The sequence below is a fragment of the Asterias rubens genome, chromosome 12 (genome assembly GCF_902459465.1).
Source record: "Asterias rubens chromosome 12, eAstRub1.3, whole genome shotgun sequence".
NCBI lineage: Eukaryota > Metazoa > Echinodermata > Asteroidea > Forcipulatida > Asteriidae > Asterias > Asterias rubens.
In genome coordinates this window covers 15,138,867-15,150,688 of record NC_047073.1, presented here as the reverse complement: position 1 = coordinate 15,150,688, position 11,822 = coordinate 15,138,867, and the positions used below count along the sequence as shown (strand labels likewise).

At 40.9% G+C, this 11,822-nt stretch overlaps 1 protein-coding gene across 1 annotated transcript; it reads right to left on the bottom strand.

The window, feature by feature from the left end:
• Window positions 1–5,236: 5,236 nt before the first annotated feature.
• On the bottom strand, window positions 5,237–11,041 carry LOC117297345. The gene is made up of 2 exons (XM_033780324.1): window positions 10,531–11,041; window positions 5,237–6,737 (listed from the first exon to the last, which is right to left on the bottom strand). The coding sequence occupies exons 1-2, from the start codon at window positions 11,024–11,026 to the stop codon at window positions 6,187–6,189; spliced, it is 1,047 nt and encodes a 348-aa protein (XP_033636215.1). The 5' UTR covers window positions 11,027–11,041; the 3' UTR covers window positions 5,237–6,186.
• Between the last annotated feature and the right edge of the window lie 781 nt (window positions 11,042–11,822).

Below are 11,822 nucleotides of genomic sequence, written 5' to 3'. Positions count from 1 at the left end.
TCATTATTAGTTCCGTGACCCGCAAAAAGTTCGTTGTGCGCGCCGTCGGCCATGTTGAGTACTATTTCTGTTGGTAACGCGTCGTCTGCTCGCAACAGCAGACGCACGTTTGTAACCGAGAAAGTTGTTTTTTCTCCGATAGACAAATATTTGGTGAAGGTTTTCTTTCAGTATTTTATTTGGTAAAACAATGAATTACATCAAGCACATAATATTAACTCCGGATAATGCAAGTCAACGCCGGTCGATACTGTGAGAATTTTAGTTCGTTAAAACAATATATTGTTAAAGTAAAACGAAGATCCATATGAATTCAAACCTGCCGACTGGTCTCCAAACATTGAACTTTTCTCAGCAGTGTCGTAGCCAGATATTATTAAATACCGTTACTCTGAGCGCATTTAAGTCCATTGATGCACCAAAATGGATGGGTGACGGAGGTAAAGGTGCACATCGAGGAAAATTTGCTCGTGAAAGTAAACAAACTTAGCAGTTTTACTCTTGAGGCCGCACTTATTGCGAAACATTATTTATTTTGTATGGACGTGCACATGGCTACCAACTACCTACCACATCACGGTACCACCACTGTACAAAAAAATTATTTTGTTAAAATCGGAAGGGATTTTAGCAAAATGTTTTCGGTAATGGTGGTGCGGTACGGGCTGGCCTTCATGGGCACTCTGGTATATATTTTAGATTCAACTATCTGAAGAGGGCGATTCACGTTGACAAAATGCCTTGGCATAGATTTGATTTATTTTTAGATGGTTTATTAACAATACAACAAAAATATTCTCGGCCAGAGGCCGAAAAACATTTTGTACATGTCATGTACACATTTAAAAACTTCAATATACAAAAGACAAGATTGAAGAAAGCAAAGATGTCCTAAGCAAGTCAACATTAAATTTAAGAGAGTGAAATTAGAGATAAAACAACAATACAGGCAGTGGACACTATTGGTAAGTACTCAAAATAATTATTACCATAAAACCTTACTTGGTAACGAGTAATGGGGAGCTGTTGATAGTATAAAACATTGTGAGAAACGGCTCCCTCTGAGGTAACGTAATTTTCGAGAAGTAATTTTTCACGAATTTGATTTCGAGAACTCAGATTTAGTATTTGAGGTCTCGAAATCAAGCATCTGAAAGCACACAACTTGTTTCTTTATTGCTACCTCGCAACTTCGACGACCAATAAATTGCGCGCAACTTTTCACAGGTTTGTTATTTTCAGTATAAAAAATATGTTGAGATACACCAAGTGAGAAGATTGGTCTTTGACAATTACCAATAGTGTCCAGTGTCTTGAACACAAAAATATTTGGGACTGGAATGGAAGTTCAAAACTCAAGTGTCATCTCAAACGACTCTTTAAAGACAATGGACACTACAGTGTATTGGTAATTGTCAAAGATTAGTCTTCACAGTTGGTGTATCTCAACATATGCATAAAATAACAAACCTGTGAAAATTTGAGCTCAATCGGTCGTCGAAGTTGCGAGATAATAATGAAAGACAAAAACACCCTTGTCACACGAAGTTGTGTGCTTTCTGATGCTTGATTTCGAGACCTCAAATTCTAAACTTGAGGTCTCGAAATCAAATTCGTGGGAAAATTACTTCTTTCTCGAAAACTACGTCACTTCAGAGGGAGCTGTTTCTCACAATGTTTTATACTATAAACCTCTCCCCATTACTTGTAATCAAGAAAGGTTTTATGGCAATTATGATAGTTATTTTGAGAAGTTACCAAGTGTACACTGCCTTTAAGTCAATGTTATCTTGGCTGCTCTATGCACCTGTGTGTCTACATATCCGTAACAAAAACAAGCAAATTACATTGGGGCAGCGAGGTGCTAAGCCTTGTTTGTACTAATCCTACCTCCATGCTTTAAGATAATGTCTAATTTTAATGTTCCCCTTCTTTCATGTCAGAAACCAGCTAGAGGGCTAGGTTGTCTAAGAAAATTGTTTCATTGTAAATGTTTCCTTCAAATTCATATTGTTTTTTATCTGTTGACACGTGGACGATCTGTTTGTCCTGTGTTTAGGCAACTTCTTCTTTGTCGTAGAGATGCTCTCCAAAGCCCATTCCGATGTTTCCTCATGCCTGTCGTCCTCCGCGGCTGTTTCAACAGGTTCAGATTGTTTGACAGTCTTTGCTAGGCCCTGCTTGGTGCAAAACAATCGATGGTTGCCGGAAAAAAATATTCACGGCTCCTGGCTTACGATTTACATTTTAACCGTGATTTAACTGAGCACATGAACTGCTTCGGTTTGCTTTTTGCACCGTTTATGCGTTACGTTAAATACAGGCCAGCTGATAATAGTACTCAACACGGCGGCGGGTGTCAAAAACTGACGATTGTGACGTCATGCGAAACCTCTCTATACGTTCATCATGCGCCAAGATGATTAATAGGCCCCAAAATTCTTGAATTGTAGCATTTTGAGGGGTCGTGCAATTAATAGATTGTGTAATTATGATTAGTATTGGAATTCTGTGTTTCATCATTGTTTCATCTTTGGGAAAAAATAGTTAGCCGTTACAAACCAAAATTACCTAGGGGGGGGGGGGGTGCAGAAAAACAACCTAAATTTGCCTAATACGCTTTTCTCCCTCATTATTTTGTATTGTTGGGGCAGTTTTTCCCGGTGTTTTTTTCTGCCTTGCTTTTGGCTTTCTTTGCCCCCACACTCTGTCGCTCTTCTACACTTGTGGGGCTACTTCCGACCGTCTTCAGACGCGGCAAGGTCTGCATACTCAAAAGACTCCCTCAATTGCAGAATGGGAGTGTTGTACACTGAGCTGTTACTGAGAGAAATACAACAAGACGGTCAACAAATCCAGTCTCAGAATAGTAATGCTGGAACTGCACAAGTTTTACAGCTGGAAAGTCCATCTCCAGTGCTCGATCTTCTCTCAGTCTTTGTTTAGTTTTCATGACGGTTTTGAAGGCCAGGCGAGGTCAGGGAGAAGAGCTATGCACCACTGAGGGCAACTCATTAAAGCACAATGTCCGGCTGAAAAATCCTTGGAAATAAGTTCTGCGTTAAGTTTGAAAATAACTCCAGAAAAGGCATACGAGAAAGACGAAATTTGTACCGAGCCTGCCTTTAGATATTCCTGCGTCTCAATAATAATCACTCCAGATTTTTGGGTGTCGCTTATCGCCCAGTCACTCCACCGGGAAACGCCAGCAGGTTGGGATACTCCGAAGGCTGCTTAAAGCCATTGTACACTTTCGGTAAACAGTATTGTCCAAGGCCCACACTTCGTGTAGCACAATTTATAATATATAAAATAACAAACCTGTGAAATTTAGGCTCAATCGGTCATCGGAGTCGGAAGAAAATAACGGGAAAACCCACCCTAATTGTTTCTGCACGTTTCGCCGTGTCATGACATGTGTCTAAAATAAATCCGCAAAATGATTCTCGATATCGAGAATTTATATTGTTTTAATGTTTTCTCAAAAAGTAAAGCATTTCATGGAATAATATTTCAAGAAAAGTCTTTCACCATTACCTTCTTGTAAACCCTGTAAATTATTTGTAAATCTGTGAACATTTAAAAAAAAAAATTCTGTACCGAAAGTGTCCAAGGGCCACAAGAACGAAAAACCGTCCATCACCCTTTCCTTTCATTCATTGCCTACGATGAGGTGTTTGCAACACACATATCTAAAAGATTGACACTGAAAGCATCATGTTTCTAATGATTTGTGAACATTTGAGTGACACACCATTTAGTTAAACATTTTCTTTGAATAATTAATTTTGAGTATCGATTCAATTCGACTGAAACATGACATTACGGAATTATCGTGGATTGCTTCTTATTTAAAATGCCTACCCAAAAGTGTCCTAGTACTGTGGGTGCGGTGCACCTCCAAACATTGGCTTAGTCTAGTATGGTGTTCGTTTTCAATGAAAACTAAACTTATAACACCTATCGGATGGAGTGGCAACGGTAGCCAGTCGAAACTTTGAGCGTGACAAACAGAGTTAAAAGCTACGAAGGCCCATTAGTGCCAACAAAAAATAAAATTCAAATCCGTTATTACGGATTCGCAATCCGTTATTACGGATTAGTAATCCGTTATAACGGATTCGCAATCCGTTATTACTGATTAGTAATCCGTTATTACGGATTAGCAATCCGTAATTACGGATTCCCTCGAGGATCCCCTCGAGGATCCCCCGAGGGCGCTATGTGCTGGTTACTCGGCCTAGAGTACAGTGGTTTGATTGACGAGAGCTATCGACTGGCGTCCGCCATTTTGTGGAGTCAAAGATTTGACACCAACAAAAAATGACGAACAGTTTTACTTCACGTAGTATAAAGAAAATCACACAAATGGCATTGTGTGCGGTCATTACATTATACTTTAAAAACATCTTTCAAACCATTTAAATTTACTTCATAATATTCGCCAAATCCAGGGCAATGTGTACTGTCTTTATAGGGACCGATTTCTGCAACGTTACATGTTAAATGTTAATTGTTCAACAAAAAATAATAATAAAACAACTGTTCATGTTTCCATCATGGTTTATTGGACTTGAAATCATAGTTTTTCTGTTAAGCAAATAACGAGCGTTTTCGGAAATTTGAAGGGTATGGATACATGTAGAAATATCATGACAAAAAATGCTTCACGGTGGAGAGTCGACTTGATGTATTTCATTAAAACTACTCAGATAGACAATGTAAATTTTGCCAACCAAGTGATGTTAGTTTGATTTTTATCCCTTTAATTATTTCACTCTGGGGACTTAGAAAGTCATTGGGTCACCCAGAATTAATGGAACTACAACTGTCCTCTAATCATTGTTCTTATGACAGTTACATAAACGAAGACCTTCTCTGAAGGATCTTCCTTACACTTAACTCCGTCGGGATCTACGATTAGCGAGCTTTCGATTTTTGGCACGGAGCACACAGGACGGGAGAGAGCATAGCACAGTAATCTGTATTCTCACGCTTGAGTGCTCCAGTCCTGGATGTAGTGGACCGCATGGTGATATAGAATTGATTCAAGTCCCAGTCCCCATGAGGGTCCTTTTTATTTACAGTTCCATCGCCTAAACATCAGACAACTTTTGCGATGTTGGCATCCCCCAACCTAGCCCCCCTGTGCCTGGCCATTCTCGGGACCACAATCGCTACATTTTGAAGTCGGATATGATTTTTCAGGATCTCTCGCACGAGAACGGGGCTTGAATCGAGTCTATCACAAGGCTCCCCCACCATACAACATGTACAAACAACATCACTCCGTTGTCGTACAGACCGGACGTTGTTTCACCAAAATAGCGTTCCCAATCTCTACACGACGGAGTCTACGTCAGTTTGGCGCATGCGTCGATCGATTTTCCTGCTCCCTTACACTGAGTCCTGTGAAAAAAATATCACAGGCATGCTACTCGGGTGGGATTCGAACCCAAGACCCTTGCAATTCTAGAACAGTGTCTTACCAACTAGAGGCTAGAGACAGCCTGGACAAAAATACTATTTTTTGAGATGTCATTGTTGTGTCACTTGAAAGTGTTGATTGAATTCGCATGGAATGACACGAGCTTCTTTTTGCCTGAAGTCTAAACAGAAATGTTTACAATAATATACAATTTCGTTACTTAGGTTAAACTTGAGTCATCCAACACTTGGCCAGTGCGAGATTTAAATGCTCCGGTGGGAATATCGTATTAATTTTAAAATGTATTTGTATGAAAAGATTGCTATCAATTGCAGATCCAACCAAAGCTAGAAACTGTCATTGCTTGGACCGCGGCGTTCTTGCCTTACACCGTCACTCGTTCACAGTTATTTATAGAAGTTTTCTCGATTGGTTGACTTTGCATGTCTCTTGAAATCTATTGAGAGCAATGGAAATGACCTCTCTCCAAATTGTGGATGATGTTTTACATTTCGAAGCGTACAAGGGTGAGATGTTTGTTCACAGGGTGTTGCCTTTTATCCGCAGTAGATTGATATGAGTGATTGTCGTCTAGAATGTTGCATCTACTTTACCGTTGTGATTGTATTATTAAGTGAATTCGTGAATGTCTAACAATGTTCCAATATACTGCTTCTCAGCTGAACTCTCTGTTGCTCTCTGACCTTTTGGTACTATCCTATATGGACGAGCGTACTCATACTCTAGGCTGCCATTCTCTACTTCAGCTGTTGTAAGTAGGTAAGTCGAGTGTTAGTTTCTCCTGATGAACTTGGGGTTGCGTCAACGTGCACACTGACTTGGTGATTTATTCTTTGCTCCTTGAGATCATGTGGCCGTGGTTGAAGGTAGTCATCCTCTTGGCTTTCATTATCTACTTGAGTGTCAGTTTCTCCTGATGAACTTGGGGTTGCGTCAACGTGCACACTGACTTGGTGATTTATTCTTTGCTCCTTGAGATCATGTGGCCGTGGTTGAAGGTAGTCATCCTCTTGGCTTTCATTATCTACTTGAGTGTCAGTTTCTCCTGATGAACATGGGGTTGCGTCAACGTGCACACTGACTTGGTGATTTATTCTTTGCTCCTTGAGATCATGTGGCCGTGGTTGAAGGTAGTCATCCTCTTGGCTTTCATTATCTACTTGAGTGTCAGTTTCTCCTGATGAACTTGGGGTTGCGTCAACGTGCACACTGACTTGGTGATTTATTCTTTGCTCCTTGAGATCATGTGGCCGTGGTTGAAGGTAGTCATCCTCTTGGCTTTCATTATCTAGTTGAGTGTCAGTTGCTCCTGATGAACTTTGCTCTTTGAGATAATCTGGCCGAGCGTAGTCATACTCTGGGCTTTCATTCTCTACTTCAACTGGTTGGTAGTAGGTATGTTGTGCGGGAATTGTCTCTTCAGTCGTAGTTGGTTCCATGTAGACATGATTCTCGTCCTCCGTTAGCTGCAGCTCCATGTAGGGATCAGCTTGGGTGACTCGGTTTTCTTTCTCAGATCTAAGTCTTTTTATGAGACGTTTTTGTCTTACACGAAAGATGAGGATGACGACATGGGTGATGACGACGACGAATATTGTAACAGCCAGGACTATGGAAGCTACAACAAATGGAGTTGAAAATGGGGCTGTCATGGTGGTAGATATCTCGATGTTTGTTGGCGTCATGCTGGCGAGGTATAACACTGAAAGTGTTACACTGGATGTGGCTACGATGGTGCTGCCCCCACCCGGTAATGGGTCATTGACATTACACACATATTCATCAGTATCGGCCCTCTGCACATTGGTGATGGTAAAGTCTTGAACAACTGTTTGAGTATTCACACCTACCGATGTAACGAAGATGAATCGTCCATTGTTGTTAAAAACAGTGAAATCACCCCATCTCAAAGTCTGTCCTGGATCTTCAGTTGCCCATTGAACAATATGATCCGACTCGAGATTTGTAGCGGTACACCTCATATCAACCTGCCCGCCCTCCTTACGATCAGCCTCTGGTGTTAAGATCTCTGCATACACTGTTGGTTGAGCAGTGACAACCATCAGGAATCCGCCTGCATCAAGTGAACACCAAACACACACCAGCAAAACATACATCGAGATCCTTCCATCCATCGTATTGAATCTGAGTTTATTATGTTGCTATTAAATCATTCCTTTGAAAAAACAAAAAAAAGCTTGCTTGACGTGGAATGATCCTGCGTTCTTCACGCACAGCTCAACGTAAAAGTGATTAAACTAATGTGCACGTATTGAACAACGGATGTTTTTCAGCAAACATTCTGCCATGGGAAAATGTACCAACAACCTCTCAGTTCATATTGAGGAGGGATTTGGTGGTACTGCAACACGATACCAGTTTTTAACAGGATAATTGCTTAAAGGCACGATTGACACATGGTAATTACTCAAAATAATTGTTAGCGTAAACAGTTACTAGGTAACGAGCCATGGATAGCTGTTGATTATACAGCATTGTGAGAAACGGCTCCCTCTGTAGTAACTAGTTTGTGAGAAAGAAGTAATTTCTCAATACAAATTTAAAAGACTTCACACGTCTAAAGCCTTTTCTTAAGCAATTGAAAGCACACAAATTATTGTGCAAGGGTGTTTTTTTCTTTCGTTATTATCTTGCAACTTCGATGATCAATTGAGTCAACATTTTCACAGATTTGTTATTTTATGCATATGTTTGGATACACCTAGTGAGAGTACTTGTCTTGACAATTACCGAATGTGTCACGGTGCCTTTAACATAAACGATCGAGTTCAGGTTGTTTTTGCGGAAGCAATGATAGGAAATGCGTACTTTCATTCTGTAACAGCCTTTACGAATGATGCCACGTACGTTCACACACAGCTCAATGTAACCGCGATTTACCAATATCCATGTATCTATGAAGTTAATTTTGTTGTACTTCCTTATACGGAATTGGACTTGAAATCATAGTTTTTCTGTTAAGCAAATAACGAGCGTTTTCGGAAATTTGAAGGGTATGGATACATGTAGATATATCATGACAAAAAATGCTTCACGGTGGAGACTCGACTTGATGTATTTCATTAAAACTACTCAGATATAATCAATGTCAATTTTGCCAACCAAGTGATGTTAGTGTGATTTTTATCCTTTTAATTATTTCACTCTGGGGACTTAGTAAGTCATTGGGTCACCCAGAATTAATGGAACTACAACTGTCTTCTAATCATTGTTCTTATGACAGTTATATATAAGCTTCTCTGAAGCATCTTCCTTACACTTAACTCCGTCGGGATCTACGATTAGCGAGCTTTCGATTTTTGGCACGGAGCACACAGGACGGGAGAGAGCATAGCACAGTAATCTGTATTCTCACGCTTGAGTGCTCCAGTCCTGGATGTTGTGGACCGCATGGTGATATAGAATTGATTCAAGTCCCAGTCCCCATGAGGGTCCTTTTCATTTACAGTCCCATCGCCTAAACATCAGACAACTTTTGCGATGTTGGCATCCCCCAACCTAGCCCCCCTGTGCCTGGCCATTCTCGGGACCACAATCGCTACATTTTGAAGTCGGATATGATTTTTTAGGATCTCTCGCACGAGAACGGGGCTTGAATCGAGTCTATCACAAGGCTCCCCCACCATACAACATGTACAAACAACATCACTCCGTTGTCGTACAGACCGGACGTTGTTTCACCAAAATAGCGTTCCCAATCTCTACACGACGGAGTCTACTTCAGTTTGGCGCATGCGTCGATCGATTTTCCTGCTCCCTTACACTGATCTCTATTATATACAATCAGTAATCCCTTATATTAATTTTGGTTTTTACCCATACACCGATGTGTGTTAGCACTGTATACTCAGTACTTTCCCGAGTCCTGTGAAAAAATATCACAGGCATGCTACTCGGGTGGGATTCGAACCCACGACCCTTGCAATTCTAGAACAGTGTCTTACCAACTAGAGGCTAGAGACAGCCTGGACAAAAATACTATTTTTTGAGATGTCATTGTTGTGTCACTTGAAAGTGTTGATTGAATTCGCATGGAATGACACGAGCTTCTTTTTGCCTGAAGTCTAAACAGAAATGTTTACAATAATATACAATTTCGTTACTTAGGTTAAACTTGAGTCATCCAACACTTGGCCAGTGCGAGATTTAAATGCTCCGGTGGGAATATCGTATTAATTTTAAAATGTATTTGTATGAAAAGATTGCTATCAATTGCAGATCCAACCAAAGCTAGAAACTGTCATTGCTTGGTCCGCGGCGTTCTTGCCTTACACCGTCACTCGTTCACAGTTATTTATAGAAGTTTTCTCGATTGGTTGACTTTGCATGTCTCTTGAAATCTATTGAGAGCAATGGAAATGACCTCTCTCCAAATTGTGGATGATGTTTTACATTTCGAAGCGTACAAGGGTGAGATGTTTGTTCACAGGGTGTTGCCTTTTATCCGCAGTAGATTGATATGAGTGATTGTCGTCTAGAATGTTGCATCTACTTTACCGTTGTGATTGTATTATTAAGTGAATTCGTGAATGTCTAACAATGTTCCAATATACTGCTTCTCAGCTGAACTCTCTGTTGCTCTCTGACCTTTTGGTACTATCCTATATGGACGAGCGTACTCATACTCTAGGCTGCCATTCTCTACTTCAGCTGTTGTAAGTAGGTAAGTCAAGTGTTAGTTTCTCCTGATGAACTTGGGGTTGCGTCAACGTGCACACTGACTTGGTGATTTATTCTTTGCTCCTTGAGATCATGTGGCCGTGGTTGAAGGTAGTCATCCTCTTGGCTTTCATTATCTACTTGAGTGTCAGTTTCTCCTGATGAACTTGGGGTTGCGTCAACGTGCACACTGACTTGGTGATTTATTCTTTGCTCCTTGAGATCATGTGGCCGTGGTTGAAGGTAGTCATCCTCTTGGCTTTCATTATCTACTTGAGTGTCAGTTTCTCCTGATGAACATGGGGTTGCGTCAACGTGCACACTGAATTGGTGATTTATTCTTTGCTCCTTGAGATCATGTGGCCGTGGTTGAAGGTAGTCATCCTCTTGGCTTTCATTATCTACTTGAGTGTCAGTTTCTCCTGATGAACTTGGGGTTGCGTCAACGTGCACACTGACTTGGTGATTTATTCTTTGCTCCTTGAGATCATGTGGCCGTGGTTGAAGGTAGTCATCCTCTTGGCTTTCATTATCTAGTTGAGTGTCAGTTGCTCCTGATGAACTTTGCTCTTTGAGATAATCTGGCCGAGCGTAGTCATACTCTGGGCTTTCATTCTCTACTTCAACTGGTTGGTAGTAGGTATGTTGTGCGGGAATTGTCTCTTCAGTCGTAGTTGGTTCCATGTAGACATGATTCTCGTCCTCCGTTAGCTGCAGCTCCATGTAGGGATCAGCTTGGGTGACTCGGTTTTCTTTCTCAGATCTAAGTCTTTTTATGAGACGTTTTTGTCTTACACGAAAGATGAGGATGACGACATGGATGATGACGACGACGAATATTGTAACAGCCAGGACTATGGAAGCTACAACAAATGGAGTTGAAAATGGGGCTGTCATGGTGGTAGATATCTCGATGTTTGTTGGCGTCATGCTGGCGAGGTATAACACTAAAAGTGTTACACTGGATGTGGCTACGATGGTGCTGCCCCCACCCGGTAATGGGTCATTGACATTACACACATATTCATCAGTATCGGCCCTCTGCACATTGGTGATGGTAAAGTCTTGAACAACTGTTTGAGTATTCACACCTACCGATGTAACGAAGATGAATCGTCCATTGTTGTTAAAAACAGTGAAATCACCCCATCTCAAAGTCTGTCCTGGATCTTCAGTTGCCCATTGAACAATATGATCCGACTCGAGATTTGTAGCGGTACACCTCATATCAACCTGCCCGCCCTCCTTACGATCAGCCTCTGGTGTTAAGATCTCTGCATACACTGTTGGTTGAGCAGTGACAACCATCAGGAATCCGCCTGCATCAAGTGAACACCAAACACGCACCAGCAAAACATACATCGAGATCCTTCCATCCATCGTATTGAATCTGAGTTTATTATGTTGCTATTAAATCATTCCTTTGAAAAAAAAAAAAAAAGCTTGCTTGACGTGGAATGATCCTGCGTTCTTCACGCACAGCTCAACGTAAAAGTGATTAAACTAATGTGCACGTATTGAACAACGGATGTTTTTCAGCAAACATTCTGCCATGGGAAAATGTACCAACAACCTATCAGTTCATATTGAGGAGGGATTTGGTGGTACTGCAACACGATACCAGTTTTTAACAGGATAATTGCTTAAAGGCACGATTGACACATGGTAATTACTCAAAATAATTGTTAGCGTA

Coding starts and splice junctions, on each gene's coding strand:
- LOC117297345 (XM_033780324.1), bottom strand. CDS start 11,026: ATGACAGCCCCATTTTCAACTCCATTTGTTGTAGCTTCCATAGTCCTG. Junction 6,738..10,530: donor AGAAACTGACACTCAAGTAG/ATAATGAAAGCC, acceptor ACACTCAACTAG/ATAATGAAAGCCAAGAGGAT.